Source organism: Pelophylax lessonae, assembly GCF_965119305.1.
Source record: "Pelophylax lessonae genome assembly, chromosome: 4".
Lineage (NCBI taxonomy): Eukaryota > Metazoa > Chordata > Amphibia > Anura > Ranidae > Pelophylax > Pelophylax lessonae.
The window spans coordinates 445,039,343-445,056,133 of NC_138771.1; the positions used below are offsets into that span (position 1 = coordinate 445,039,343).

At 38.0% G+C, this 16,791-nt stretch overlaps 1 protein-coding gene across 1 annotated transcript in view; it reads right to left on the reverse strand.

Annotated features, from left to right (window-relative positions):
- Window positions 1–16,791, reverse strand: part of MGAT4B (alpha-1,3-mannosyl-glycoprotein 4-beta-N-acetylglucosaminyltransferase B) — an 832,974-nt gene that overhangs the window by 363,488 nt on the left and 452,695 nt on the right. Inside the window, exons 7-8 of the mRNA XM_082253133.1 lie at window positions 15,308–15,383; window positions 10,611–10,725 (exon numbers count right to left, since the gene is read on the reverse strand). Of these exons, the coding sequence (XP_082109259.1) occupies window positions 10,611–10,725; window positions 15,308–15,383 (191 nt within the window). The remainder of the gene's footprint in view (window positions 1–10,610; window positions 10,726–15,307; window positions 15,384–16,791) is intronic.

Here is a 16,791-nt window from a genome sequence, read left to right on the forward strand (position 1 = left end):
TGTTGTTTACAGAGCTCAATAGCTGAAAGACTATCATTAAAAACCTCAATACATAAAAAGTCACTGCGACAGTTACAAGCCACAGGTAAACTAAAGGTGCCTGCACGTACCTGAAGCAGTGTTTAACTGCTTTTACTGTTAAATTCAGGCCTGGTGAAATTTGCTTGCCTCTAGTCTTCACATCCCTACACAAAGCTACTGGCCTATCATTGGGATGGGTTGCCTCACTGACCATCAGAAATGTACAGAGTAGGAAGAGACAGGCAAGCTTTGCCTGTTAAAATGGCCCATCATTTACTAATAAAAGCAAAGATTTAGAGATTGCTGATGTGTGCACACACATTCTAGTTGCCTGCACTTGATACTTGCAGCAGTTTATTTTGTATTTATGATAGATTTTCTTGATGTTTAGTATAACACAGCTGAATGATCGGAGTGACAGCCTTCTCCTCTCTCTGCTTGCATAGTAAAGATAAGCCACAATGCACTGTGACAACAGAGATGTACTCTGCTTTGAATTCCTATTTGTAACATACGTACGTACATACATACATACATTATATATACAGTATATATATATTTTTTTTTTAAATCATATGAAATTAGGTAAAACATAATTTCAAAACAGAAAAGAAATTAAAAAATACATTTTTGCATGGAAGGCTTAAAGTCTTGGTCATGTGATCTCAGGTTGCAGAAATTGTCTTCAGGTATACTCTGTCTGATAGCAGAGTCTGCATATGTAATAGACAAATATAGCCACCCCCTTGTAATGTTTTATATATTTTTATATATATATATATATATATATATATATATATATATATATATATATATATATATATATACATATACATATATATATATATATATATATATATATATATATATATATATACACACACACACACACACATACACAGGTGCATCTCATAAAATCAGAATATGATCAAAAAGTTAACTTATTTCAGTAATTCAATTCAAAACGTGAAACTCATATTTTATTTGCATGCATTACACACAGAGTGATATATTTCAAGCATTTCTTTATTTAAATTTCGATGATTATGGTTTACAGCTAGTGAAAAGCCCAGGTTACTTAGATAGCGGCCTTCAGCTCGTCTGCATTGTTGGGTCTGGTGTCTCTCAACTTCCTCTTGACAATACCCCACAGATTCTCTATGGGGTTTAGGTCAGGCAAGTTTGCTGGCCAATCAAGCACAATGATACCATGATCAATAAACCAGGTATTGGTACTTTTGGCAGTGCAGGCAGGTGCCAAGTCCTGCTGGTAGAAGAAATCAGCATCTCCATAAAGCTGGTCAGTAGAGGGAAGCATGAAGTGCTCTCTAGAATTTCCTGGTAGAGGGCTGTGCTGACTTTGGACTTGATAAAAACACAGTGGACCAACACCAGCAGATAACATGGCTCTGCAAATCATCACGGACTGGGGAAAATTTTGCATTTAATTTGGATATTAAGTTCCCAGAGTCTGGAGGAAGAGTGGAGAGGCACATAATCCAAATTGAATGAGGTCCAGTGTGAAGGTCAGTGATGATTTGGGTAGGATGAAGAAGAAGATGAGAGACACCAGACCCAACACTGCAAATGAGCTGAAGGCAGCTATCAAAGTAACCTGGGCTTCCATAACACCTCAGCAGTACCACAGGCAGTAATTCAAGCAAAAGGAGACCTGACCAAGTATTGAGTGCATACTATACTGTACATGCACATACTTTTCAGTAAGCCATAATTTCTGTATTAAAAATCCTTTTTTTTTTATTGGTCTTACGTAATATTATAATTTTCTTGTGTGAAAAAAAAAATATTCTAAGATACTGAATTTTGGGTTTTCACTAGCTGTAATCCATAATCATCAAAATTAAAAGAAAGAAATGCTTTTAATATATCACTCTGTGTGTAACACATCTATATAAAATATGAGTTTCACTTTTTGAATTTAATTACCGAAATAAATTAACTTTTTGATGATGTTCTAATTTTTTGAGCTGCACACATATACATACATATATATATATACATATACTGTATATATATATATATATATATATATATATATATATATATATATATATACACACACACACACACCCATACACACATACTGTACACACAATAGCCAGAGAAATGTGTTTGTAAGCATCGACACATATTGATAACTTTACATTGACCTAACTTATGTCACATGCAGATCTAAAGCATAATAAAAAGCCAACACCTCTCCTTGTTCCTCTAAACAGGGATCCTCAAACTACGGCCCGTCCAGCTGTTGCGGAACTACACATCCCATAGGCGTTGTAAAACTCATATATTCACAGACATTACTAGGCATGATGGGAATTGTAGTTCCTGAACAACTGGAGGGCCGTAGTTTGAAGTTCATCCTCTAAAAGAAAACTTTGATATAGAAGCTGCTACTCCTGGCCACTCCTAAAAAAAAAAGGTGCTAGATCAATGGTCATAATGCGGATCTTGAAAGCTTCAATATATTAAGCCACAGAAGAGGAACAAGGATTTTCATGAGGAGTTATGAGTTTATTTGTTGTATGCTAGTTTTGACTTGTGTTCTCAAAAAGTACTGATGTTAGAGGACAGCCATGACTGCTAGGCAGCTAGCATTTTCAGAAAAGCAGTACACATTTCCTTTGATTGTAAAGACTACATGCAATTCCATAGAAAATATATTAAAAAAATGTAATTTACAGCTTCCAGATTCCAAGAAGATGATTTCCCTTATACTACTGATATGTGACAGGTAAATATCGGCCCCCTATGGTAAGTGGTGTGCCAGGTAATGGGTGGGCTCAGATATTACACTGGAAGCAATTCTTTAAAAAGTACCATAAATTGAACATGAAAAATACCTATAATGTTCTTAGTTAATCTTCAGATGGGATTCACAGCCTGAAAGGTCTAAAAATGTAAATTTCTATTTTTCTAAAGATTTTATTCATGTTCAGTACTTTTGCATCCCTCATTTATTGTAACTGGAACTGCTGCAATCTCCTATTGTTGTGAAGAAAATAGTAATCAGCCCTCTGCGCTGAACTGCTCAATCACATTACTTTATAAAACTAGGCATAACATGCAAATGGGGATGTAGGAGAATATCCTTTCATTAAGCTGGTAGAGTTCTACAGGCATACCAATGTGTGTGACATCTACGTATTTAAGTGAAAAATGAGAATATAAAATACTCTAGTGTATCAGAAAATAAAAGACTGGAATATTTGGAATATACAGTAGGTAAAGCTCAAGTTTTCCTTTGCCTTAGCTTCAGAATAGGAAGAAAATCATAAAGCATTATTGAACACTAAAAAAAATAATAATTATAAACTAAAATAAAAAAAGTTAAAAAAAGTTTTTTTATAAAACAGTTTTTGAATGTCTTTTCTCCAAAAAAAAACAAAAAAACATGCTAACTGTTTTGTTTTCTGCTACGGCACATGTGTACTGTATTGATTGTATAATCCTAGTATCTGTCAGGTACTAAAGTATGGAGCCCAGTGGTGGGATGACGCAAAACTAAACTTTAGGAGTAGTATCAGCACTAGCTGCCCTATGGCCATTGGGAGAGGGAGAAGCTTTAGTGAAGATGGTACCAGCAGCTAGTATTTTGCCAGTTTGACCTCTTTTGAAGCGTCTCTGGAAGCATATTGGAATTTGAGCCCATCATTTTATTTTTTAATGGGAGTATAATTTTTTGCTGTATAATAAAGAGTGTGGTGATTGTGTTAAACAATGTGAGTCTCTTTTTGGAGCGGTCTAAGACCACATTCACATTGATCCGACTTGTCAGGCGACTTGTCAGCCTGACAAGTCGCGGTCCGTCACGCTTCCATTGTGTAGTACAGGAGATGTTCTAATAGGAGCGACAGAAGTCGCTCCGACTTAGAAAAAGGGTCCTGTACTACTTCGGGGCGACCTGGAGGCGACTTGCATAGACATTCATTTTATGAAGTACGTGCAAGTCGCGCTGCATGCGACTTCACAGGTTGCCCCCTAAGTCCGAGCGACCTAGTGTGAACCGAGCCTTACTCGACAAAGGATTTGTTAATTGTTCCAGCCAGTCTTGAGATTTACACAGCCCTGCCACAGAGTCATTACTTTCGTCTAACGCAGTTTAAGCGCATCTATGATCAAAAGATAAATTCATTATATTCATTTCCACATTGTATTTCAATTATTTCTAGCCTACTTCTACTAATCTGCATGATTCTGAAGTTTTTAAACTTACTTTGAAGATTCCCACACATTTTCTACCTTGAATTCTGTGACACATATTCACTATGCCCTGTTAGGCACTGCAATGTCACAGAAATCACAGAGCCTGCCTTCTAAACTACAGAAGTGCTAAGAGGAGGAGTTTCAGGAGGAAGAATCAGTACAGGAATCACTGCTTCACACAGCAAGGTACCATGGGATATGTAGTCCATAGAAACTGAAAGTAAACATCAGAGGAGAAGCTACAATGCATGCAGGTAATCCAATAAAGTGTTAAAAAGCAATGACCAGCAGAAAGGGAGTACTCATATTGGATTGTCAAAAATTAATATTGTTTGTATTGTTATTATAAAGCTGAGGTATAAAATAAAAGTGTATGCCGTGACCATAGATTTCCTTGCCGACCGCTCACAGTAATACTACTGCGGCAGGTTGGCTCTCCTGGGTCCAGCGGCGTAGACTTACGTCGCTGGACCCCTAGTGATCTCGGCAGCTCGCTCCCGCTGTGTTTAGACACAGTGGGAGTCGGGCCGGAGGAGGGGAGGCAGCGGCTGGCGACAGCGATTGCCGTCTCTCTTCCCCGATCATCGGGGAAAGTGTGAGAAGATCCGCCTGAACCTATAGCTGAACCTGCGATCTCTGTCTGTGTCACAGAACCCCATCCCCCCACACACGTCAGTAAGCATGAGGCATACATTTATCCCCTTGATCACCAACAGTGTTAACCCCTTCCCTGCCAGTGTCATTATTACAGTAACAGTGCATATTTTTAGCACTGATTACTGTAGTAATGTCACTGGTACCCCCAAAAGTGTCAAAAATGTCAGTTAGGGGTCCGATCAGTCCGCCGCAATGTCGCAGTCCCGCAAAAAAAATTGCAGGTCGCCGGCATTACTAGTATAAAAAAAAATAAAGAAATAAAAATGACATAAATCTTTCCTGTAGTTAGTAAACATGATAACTTTTGCGCAAACCAATAAAAATACGCTTATTGTGATTTTTTTTACCAAAAATATGTAGCAGAAAACAAATTGGCCTAAATTGTTAAAAAATTTTGATTTTTAAATTTTTTTTTTGGGGGAATGTTATTTTGTTTTTCAAAATTATTTTTCAAAATTGTCACTTTTTTTTGGTTTATAGCGCAATAATTAAAAATCGCACAGGTGATCAAATACCCCCAAAAGAAAGCTCTATTTGTGGGAAAAAAAGGACGTACATTTTGTTTGGGTACAGAGTCGCACCACTGCGCAATTGTCTGTTAAAATAACGCAGTACCGAATCGCAAAAAATGGCCTGGTCAGGAAGGGGGTAAAATCTTCAGGTCTTAAAGTGCATTAAAATACGCTCATTGAGAATTTTTTTGGCAAAGACATGTAGCTAAATACATTTTGGCCTAAATATATGACAAAAATTGAATATATTGGATATTTTTTAACAGTCAAAGTAGAAAACGTCAATTCTTTGCAAAATTTTTGGTCTTTTTATTAATATCGCAAAAAAATAAAAAGCGCAGAGGTGATCAAATACCACCAAAGGAAAGCCCTGTTTGTGGGAAAAAAAGGACGTGAATTTTGTTTGGGTACAGCATTGCAGGACCGCGCAATTGTCAGTTAAAGTCACGCAGTGCCAAGTTGAAGAAAGCGGCCTGGTCATTGAGCAGCAAAATCTTCTGGGGCTAAAGTGGTTAAGCAACATAGGTTGGTCAACTTCCTGCCATTGAAAAAGCAGTGGACTCATAGGGGGAAATGTACTAAAATTGGTGCAGATGTGCATGGTAGCCAATCAGCTTCTAACTTCAGCTTGTTCAGTTAAGCTTTGGCAATAAAACCTGGAAGCTAACTGGTTTCTATGCAAAGCTGCACCAGATTTTGCACTCCCAAATTTTAGTAAATAACCCCCATAAGATCACTTTCTTCTAATATGTTCCCTAACAGAACATGTGCATGAAGTAGCATTTAAGTGGCTCAGAGTACAAACCAACCCTCTCCCAGACTAAATTTAATTTAATGGCAGACATGCTTTGAACAGTGTGATTGTGCTTTTCGGCTTATGTGCAGCTACAAGCATCAGCATGTCCTACTGCTCATACAGCGGTATAAAGGAAAAATGTTAATATATTAAAGAGGAGTTCCGGCCACGAAATTTTTTTTTCAATAAAAATACCCCCAGGACAGTCAGGGCTAGTACATTCCACAAGGGATAGCCTCAGTACTGTCCCGGGTCGCACTTACCTTTAAGAAGAAATACTTACCTTGAAAATTTCTTCTCCAGCGCTGCCATCTCGAATGTGGGCAGCTGAAGCCAGCACGTCCTCTTCTATGTCCTCTTCCGTGTCCTAGTCTCCCAGAATGCACCTGCACCGGCCCTGTTCGTCACTTCCGGTGCGGGTGCGTCATCTCTCCACAGCTTCTGGGCATACCCAGAAGCTGTTTAGCAGGGAATGAGGCGTCGCACCGGAAGTGACGAGCGGGGCCGGTGCAGGCGCATTGATTCCTGGGAGCGATGATGTTCAGCTCCCAGGAATCAATGCAAAGAGGAAGTGACGGTGCGGGCCGCGGCCGCAGAGAGAGTGAGTGGAAGAAAGGTGAGTATATTTTTCTTCAATAACAAGGTAAGTAAACAAAAAAAAAAATCGTAACTATCCATTTCTTTTTCAGGTGACAAAAAGCAAGCGGATGGCCCAAAATCGATTATGTCGATTTTGTGGCCGGAACTCCGCTTTAAGGGTTTTAGATATCACAATTGAGTTATCAGGAACTATAAACAAAAAGATAAGCGCAACCATGGTCTCCTTTTTCTTTTTTCTATTTTTTTTTTTGCATTATCCTGCAGATGCTACATCTCATCTCCAGTGGGTAAAGATAATAAGCTTTAAACATGAGTTGGATTAAAACAAGGGTGACCTGCACAATGTAAGAAACTTTCCACTAATGATGTGGTTTTAAAAAATATGAAAACTTTGGGCTTCACTGAATATTACTCAACATCATACTCTTATTTTTCCTTATCAGGAATCTAATCTTGTTAATAGTACCCTAATGCCAAGTAGATTAAGGGTCATTTTCTGGTTGGAGGCAATACCCTTTCCTTATAGAAAGCAAAAACTGCATATGTAGAGCAAATATGACTACCACCATGTTACAAACTATACATAGAAAGTTTTGTTTTACAAACCTTTAACGTACCTAATAATACACGATTATATTTTAATTAACTGGATTCCTTTAACATGTGTATCTAAAACAACATTAAACAGATTATGGATTACCTTTAATTAGGCACTGTCATATAAATAAAGAGTTTAATTATATGTATTTTATAAAATACAATTATACTGGATACCATTGGCATCTAACTTGAACGAAACCTTCTCTTCCATGCATAGCTCCAGGTGTGTCACATGCCCCACTGCCTTCTGTGCCTCCCTTCAAGCATTGGCAACTAAATAATTAGTGGGTCTCTGCATCTCTGGGGCTAGTAGCAACTGGGATTAGGGATGAACAGTGGACAGGTAGAGGAATCGGTTACAACCAGAAGTATCCAGAATCACTGAAGATTCCATTTAAGAGAAGCTCTAATAAAATTATAAATGCCAGTTTCCAAAGCGTAGGAGTGTAAATAGACTTTTTGTTTTTATGGCAGTGTCCCTATAAAGGTAACCTGTAAAAAGAGAAATGTGGAGAATGCTACTGTTCCCCTTAAAGTGGAACTTCATCCAAAAGAGGAAGTTCCGCTTGTTTTCCACCTCCCCCACCTCTTTACTATTTAGCACTTTATTTTTTTTTGGGGGGGGGGGTAGGTACTGGTTTCGACAGGTATCCGGATCCCACCTCCGGTTGGATAGCCAATACAAGGCTTCACTGCTGTCGCCCAGACCCGAAGCCCATTGAAGAATAGGCTCGGTTGAAGACAGTACTGAGTCTCTGGACAGGTATATTTCTAGCGGCTGACTTTTATTTTTTTTGGGGGGGGGGGGATTGGAGCTCATCTTTAATTAATCAATTTGATGTATGCCAGCAAAATAGCATTTTGAAAAGAGATGCTGGCAGTTGAGATGCTGAAGGCTTTTCACTAGCCAGAGGTCGGGATAGGTCATCAGATAATAATAGTGGTCTTATTGTTTCTAAATACTGAATCTAATGAACAGTACAATAGTGCCCCCTTTGGAGATGCTACTAAATGCAGTCTTGGGGTAATTCAGTATTTTCCAATATAAATATATATATTGTATTAAATATATAATATTATAAATGGCTTACCAGATCCAATAATTGCCAGGGTACATGATGGATGTATTAGATGGACATTTATGTATGTACTGAAAGTATGGACAAAGTTTTATGTTGTGTTTTATGATTACTCTTAAATATAAAGAAATCAACCTTTAATTTTATTATCCAAAATATTGGGCATGATTAAAGAGGTGTTGCCAATGACATCACCAGTTAATGTATAAAATGTCCCAACCAATGGGGATAATGTTCCTCCCTCTGGGTTTAACTTATGGTAATTTTAATAGTCCTTTGTTCAATACAATATAAAAAGGAGAACCCAGATGTGAGACATTACATCACTGACACCACACATTACACCTACAACACACACACTACTCACATCCATCTATATACTCATCTACACATACTCCATCTTGCTCCATCATTTATCTGAAACTTTGAGGGACGCCAAACGAAACTCCTCCCTAACTGGCCACCATTTTAAGAGGGCATCAATCTTAAGTACTCTGGTAACAACCATTTGAAGCTAGCAGCCATCTTAAGTGTGGTAAATATACCTTGCTGTTTATTTGAGTTTATTCAATATTGTTTATTTCCTTCCTTATATGTTTTACATTGCATATTTAAGGGTAATAAGATTACAATCCCAGCCGTATAAACCATAGTAGATTTTTCTCTAAAAAGCTGATTTTTTGTTTTTATACATTTTTATTAATATCAGATTCAGTGCATTATTTGCGATTTTAGTCTTCTGTTTTGCATCGCTTATTCTCGCTCCATCTGCAGTGGAGTGACTAACGGCTGCGCAATTCGCAGACAATTGTGGTCTGATTCTATAGAACATTTATATATGGTTTATGCTATACCGGGAGAAAAGGTAATCTTGTTTCATTTTTAGTTTCATTATTGAGCTAAATATCACATTGCATTTATGGTTTTAAGTTTGTATTTTATGTAAAGTTATCTTTTTGTGTCATTTCCATTTTGATCATTTATTGTGAATATATGTCTTGTGAATAAATATTCTTATATATTCCATACTGTAGACTGTTTTCACTAAGATTGGTATATGCTTTTAAAAAAAAATTAATCAATTAAAAAGAATTCGCTACATATTTTGGAAATAAGTTGAGATTCTCCTACCTCACAGATCTTTGCTTATTTACATAAATAGAGACACTGTTATATTCAGAGCAGTATAAATATTCTGACAAAGTACTGATAAGTTATTGCGCCAATATAGTGCAAAAATGACTCTCTACCATGTGCTTTCTGACCCGATTGGCAGACCAAGGGCTGCACAGTGATTTTGAGAGAAGCAGGTGATTGCCTAGAGTAGGATCCCCTGAGCTCGTACATCATCAGGGAAATAGGGACACACACACACGGTTTGGCCTGTTTGCCCAGGGTGTTGGATGACCTTCTCCTGCCATTGTCTGTCACCAAACCATTTTTTTCCAATAACAATTTTCCATAAGAGATTTTGCGCAGTTAACATAGTCATGCTTTTTTTTAACTATAAATATACCTTATGTAGACATACAAAAGCCCACCATCTTGTGATGTGATTTCAGCAGCCCCAGCAGACTCAAAACTGTCACTCAGGTTACACTATGTGGTATTCCTCCAGCTGCTACAATACATGTTTTATAGTTAGGTGTGGGGTGGAGTAGCTGGGCTAGCATAGAAAGGAATTGGACTCTTCCAGAAGAGAGGGTTCTGACACGCAAAGGAAGGAATTTACACTTTCTGGAGTGTCAATTCCCTAGCAAGTTCAGAGGCATATTGCATGTCAATAAAAAATGGTTTATGGAAAAGAAACAAACTGCAATAAGCACCTAAAATACTTGTTTTTTTTTTTAAACAGTTTTGTATCCTCGTGACTCTTATGTCACGAGGATAATGCCATTCCATATGTATTGGATTTTTTTTGTTTTTTATAAAAACTATTATGTAAAAAAAAATCTGTGCTTTATTTTCTCTTTCAGTCTCAAAAGAGCACAAAGATTTAACCACATGTGAAGACCCAGGCTTACTCCACATTTAGCCTTTAAACATTTCAGCAATGACTTGATGGGAACAAACAAAGGATGTCATTGCAAAATATAAGAAAGAAGAAAAAAACTTTACCAATGAAGCCAAGCTGTGAGAATTCTAGAATCATCCACTCCTCGGAAGGCTGCTGAAGGGCAAAGTTCTTCATTGTGCTCAGATAGTTGGGTTTAGCCACAATATCATCCTCCAGCTGTAGGAATGGAAACATAAAAGGAAACAGAACCTTCATGAGTAATAGAAGCTCTGCAGTGTGCCCAGACCCTTCATTACACAGCTACAGAAATATTTCTTTATTAGGACAAACTATTTATTTAATGACCCCCACAAGACAGGTTAAAAACATTGTTTGAGAAGCTTGAAGAATGATGTTAATTTATTAGCAAAAGAGAAAAAAAAACACAGAAGTCTCATTTCTCTTTAGTAAATATCTATATGGAAATGACTAATTAATAAATTACAACAAAATATATATATATATGGTGTTTCTCCCAAGCGGTTGAAATAGAAAAGGTGCAGCAAAGGTTTTTTCCTAACATAAGGCAAGATAAAAAATATGATCTGACGCAGAGCCCTATAGAAGCAGCAAACAAGGCTCTTTACACATCTCCTAGCCCCCAAGTTGCATCATACCAACATGGAACCTATGAAGTGTAGGACAGAGAAGCTTCCAAGAGCCACAGCAGAACAAACAGATTATTTTTTTTTTTTTTTAATGATCAGGCATGAGCCTTCATCATCTGCTGGTCATTACGCAGCACTACAACTCAGGTCCCTGCAGAGCTCACCTATTCTGATAAGGAAAGCGCTTTAGTAGAGTGCTGAAAATTTAGCCTGTTTTTTACCTACAAGTTAGTTTTTTCGCTCATGCCCTGAAAAGAGATCGGTATTAAACTGGGTATGTACTCCCCCCCCCCCCCCCCTGTCAGAATACACCAATCAGGGATGCAGCAGCTGATTGAATGCTGGTCTTCCAGCAAGAGAAGCTGATCTAAGGATCGGCTTCTGTTGAACAGACAGGGCTACACATAGATCGAAATTTGTCCGGGTTCTTTAATTTTGATACTTGTATACCCAGCTTTACGCTTGTCTTTCCCTTAATCTATTGTCTGACTGTTCATGCCTTCAAATATTCCTGTAAATTGTTTGAATGCATTTGTACTCATCTTGTCTCTGCCTATTCTGATCGTTGGCCTGTTATCACAGCTAACATCAGTCATTGTTCTATTTACCTGTCTGGAACCTAGACTCTGACTTTAGAACCACTTTAACTATGTTGCTATCACACGAAGGCTAACAAGCCCCCTATGTGATAGCATGGGCAGGTGAAAGGATCTCTTTTTGGAGACCTCAGTGGTCTATTAGACCCTTCATTTCCCCCCTGTGACTCAGCTTAGGTGCCCTTAGAGCAAGTTGCTTGCTGTGGGGGCACTCAACAGGAGGGAGGGGCCAGAAGCAAAGAAAAGGGACACGAGAAGATGAGGATCTGGGCTGCTCTGTGCAAATCCAACTGCACAGATCAGGTAAGTATAACAAGTTTGCTACTAAAAAACGAGACTTTACAATCACTTGAAGCTGATCAAGCACACATTGTGTTTGATTAGCTTAAACCCCAACCACAGCATCCAGGGAATGAACGCTCTGAATCAGGAAGTGATTAAATATACATAGCTTCCAGGCTCGTTCAACGAAGGAAGGATCAGCAAACAGATATTCACTGAGCTCCCTCCACCCCACCCACCATGCTGATCCTGGGCCCATAGGTGGGACAGTGGGGTTCAAGATACAGGAAGGGGATAGGGGTGGTATTTTCCGGAGCTGGCTGTAGCAGCCTGGAGTGTGTGTAAATGACACTGCTGCTGCTGAATGGGCTAATACAACCCCCTTCCTTGCCCATGCAGAATACAGCAACAGGCTTATTTAAAGTGTACACCAGAAATTAACTACTCCTATTTGCTCCCTTTTGGTCTGTTACCAATGAAAAGATTTTGATATATAAACCAAAAATACCTGTTGAGTCAGTAATTTATAACTGCCCAGTGTCCACTTCCTGTGCTACCTCAAGGGGATTAATTGGCACTTCTAGCTCTTATCTTTAGTCTATAAAATAATTGGAGTCTAGGTTAACCTCTAGATCTCCATAAGATTTACCCCCCTTAATGACCAGGCCATTTTGTGCGATACACCACTACCTTACTTTAACTGACAGTTGCCTGGTCATACCATGCTGTACTCAAAATGTATTTCCTATTGTTTCCCCCTAAATAGGGCTTTCTTTTGGTTGTATTTAATTAACACTGCGTTTTTGCACTAAAAAAAAAAAGACTGACAATTTTGAAATAAAAAAAAACCACAATATTTTTTACTTTCTGCTATAAAATATCTAATAAAACAATTGAAACAAATCTAAATTTCTTCATAAATTCAGGCCAATATGTATTCTGCTACATATTTTTCGTAAAAAAATCCCAATAAGTATATATTTATTGGTTTGTGCAGAAGTTACAGCATCTACGAACTATGGTATATATACATATATATATATATATATATATATATATATATATATATATATATATATATATATATATATATACATACACACACATACCAGAATTTGTATTTATTTTATTTTTTTTATACTAGTAATGGTGGCGATCAGCGACTTATAATGGGAATGCTATATATTGTGGTGGACAATCAGGCATGAACTTACACTTTTAGCACTTTGTGGGAACCAGTAACACGAATATAGTGATCGGTGCTAAAAATATGCACTGACACTGAGCGGATTGCACAGGGGTCCTGTGTGTCTTTGGCTCCGTTTCAGGTCCGAGTTCAGGCAAAAATTCGGCAAAAATTCGGGCTTGATTTGTCCCTGAAATGGAGAACAGGGACGCACTGGACCCCTGCTGTGAGCCGCATCTGATGTAAGTGTGAACCCAGCCTGAAGTTTATTCTTAGGTGCCCTCTTCAACCACTTCCAATAAGTAAAGGAAGCCTAAGTAATCCCCAAATGACTCTAGTTGTAGTTTACACAGGACTACTTATCAAGCACCACTGAGAAAGAGGAGAGTCACATGCTCTTCCATACCCAGAAGTACTAGTTATTTACTTCGCTCCTGTAAGCTGAACAGAATATGAGAAAGCAAGGGAAGGGCAAGTATGGGCTGCTGAAAAGGAAGGCATGAAAGCAAACCTAAAAGAACAAAGCACATTTTCATTAGGTAAGATCATTAGAAAGTAAATGTTTCCCAAAACATAAGAGGGATATCCAGGGCTTTTTTTCTCAGAAAATAAGAGCAGGAACACAACCACGACCACACTGTAGGTGTCTTCGCCCCTCTCACTTGCAGGAAAATTATCCAGTTGGGGTGTCGGCATCCGCACGACACCTGAATCCCCCTTGTCCTCATCCTGCACTCAGTGAGAGCCACTCAGGAGATCAGATCTGTGGGAGCCATTGGGAGACAAGCTGTCACTTGTAAACTCAGAAGGCGGACTTCTGGGTTTACAAGTGATAGTGGTGAGCAGGGAGCAGAGGGCCTGAGCCAGAGGTGGTGGAACTGAGTTCAACCAAGTTCAAACTGAAAAAAAGCCCTGGGGATATCAGATGTGAAGGCATGATTACAACACATTTCAGAATCTGAATCCTTTGGCACTTCCCTAAATACGAACAAATCTCATTATACAACCATTCATGTTTAGCATATGGAGAGAGTCAGGTAAGGCACTGCACAGACCCTTGGAACCAACTTATTGACAGAAAACAACAGATTAGATAAGAAAAAAGTTGAGAAAATCCGCGCTTAGGATAGGGAGTATATGGAATTGTAAAAAACACCGCACTCGGCTGCTGCCCACTCCAAAAAATGCGCCCCTAAAAGGGGAGCATCAAATGTATGAGGAAAATTAGGGGAAGTGATTGGCGCTGCCTAGTGGGGTGTTTGGGATATCAATTTGTTAATGTGTCACTACTAGGACCAATTAAATATGAGGTATGTGCAATAAAAATGTAATAAAAAATCGGTGTAATAAAAACTAAATTAAAACCTGTGTGTGTCCTTGTAAAAGCATATCATATGAACTATGAACTATATAATATAAAAACCAAGGGCCACAAGTGGCAATTAATGTGCAAAAAATTGTCATGTAGTGGTGTGCAAATCAAAGAGGTATAAGCCTAAAATAAGGAACTCTTACAAATCGGATACAACAAATAAATATGGTGTCTAAAAGTGAACAGATAATACATATAAAGTGCAGGGGTACAATCGTGAATATTAGGAGTGAAGTTTTAAAATAAATGAATGTATATATTCTATATAATAACAATCCTAAATAAAGGTAATGCAAATAAAATCACAAGCAATAAATATAACTGTAATAAATATGAGTGATAAATATAGCTGCCAGTAAATAAGTGCAATAGTGCATAGGTGAAAAAAATATATATCTTATAACTGTGCAAATCCGGCAGAAAAGGTGAGTGTCCCTATAGGATGTCACACAAATGAATCCAAAAAATTGTGCAATCACAGCGGATGAATAGATAGCGCTTGTATCAGCGTTGAACGGCCGTCGCTGCAGGGGCTTCGTTCTAAGGTAAGTATTTCATTATGGCTTTGTCTTTCAGGTTATTTATTTATTTATTTTTTTGAGGTTTACAACCTCTTTAACTTAGTATTCATTGTACATATTGCAATATGCAAGATAACATGACAGATGCTTTATTAAGCTCAATTAAAAAACAAAAACACAATAAGTAGACCTACCTGCACATAGTATGTACCCTTTGACTGGGCATACATCATTAAGAAGCAATAATCTAGATTCTGTTTTGTCCTCCACCTGCAAAACAAACATTGATTTACATTGATATTCCAATGGCACGTTTGGAAAGATGCAAGGGTAAAGATAATTACTTTCTGTGTTGGTGACTATTATAGCATCTATATTTAGTGCCTGGGACAGGCATTTAATGATTGTTATTTACTTCAAATTAATCAGAGAGCATTACAGGTTGTGTGTTATTCCTGCAGTGTTGGTATATCCAGGGAATGCAGCTCAAATAAACAGTAAGTTCTAGTTTGGCTTATTGAGGCCACCCAGCAGGTGTTTCTCCTATTAGAATAATCATGGGTAGATTATTCCTGACAAGTTTAATGCTGTAGTTCTCTTCAGTTTGATGGTTCTCCCTGCTAGAGTGTGGGAGAGGTTACCCCATCTGTATTTTATGATGATTGTTAGGGTCTGGAATACTTTCATTTGAGTTCATTATAAGGAATGTATAAGTGTGTATTTTTATTCAGCCCATATTTTGAGTTAATAATTCAATGGTTATGTCTGGGAAGGTTCTTATTTATCCAGGTTGTAGTATAGCTAGTAGTGGTTAACTACTTTTACATACATTTGTTCTGTACTGTTGAAGACATTTCACCACTCCTCCAAGTAACTTCCTTAACCACTTAAGCCCCGGAAGATTTAACCCCTTCCTGACCAGGGGGTATTTTGCGATTCGGCACTGCGTGACTTTAACGGACAATTGCGCGGCCGTGCGACGCTGTATCTAAACAAATTTGGCGTCCTTTTTTTCCCACAAACAGAGCTTTTTTTTTTTGGTGGTATTTGATCACCTGTGCGATTTTTTGATCACGCGCTATAAACAAACAAAAGAGCGTAAATTTTGCAAAAATAGCAATATTTTTCACATTTTTTTATATGAAATTCAACCCCAAAAAAATGTAAAAATCAAAATTTTTTAACATTTTCGGCCAATTTGTTTTATGCTACATATGTTTGGTAAAAAAAAAAATCACAAAAAGCGTATTTTGATTGGTTTGCGCAAACGTTATCGCGTTTACTAACAAAGGGAACAATTTTTGTCATTTTTGTTGGTTTTTTTAACGCGTAATGGCGGCGATCTGCGATTTTTTTGCGGTACTGCGACATTGCGGCGGACAGATCGGACCCTTGACTGACATTTTTGCCACTTTTGGGGTTACCAGTGACATTTCTACAGTAATCAGTGCTATACATATGCACTGTTACTGTAAAAATACACTGGCAGTGAAGGGGTTAACTTTTTTTGAAAGGGAGGGGCTATGTGTGTCCCTAGGGGTGTGCTTTCTACTGTGATTGGCTGTGGCTTCAGATGTATGAAGAGTGATCAACGGTTCTACATAGTAGAACCGTATGATCATCCTTCATACACAGGGGAGAATGACAGGCAGCTTGTTTACACAAGCCGCCTGACTTT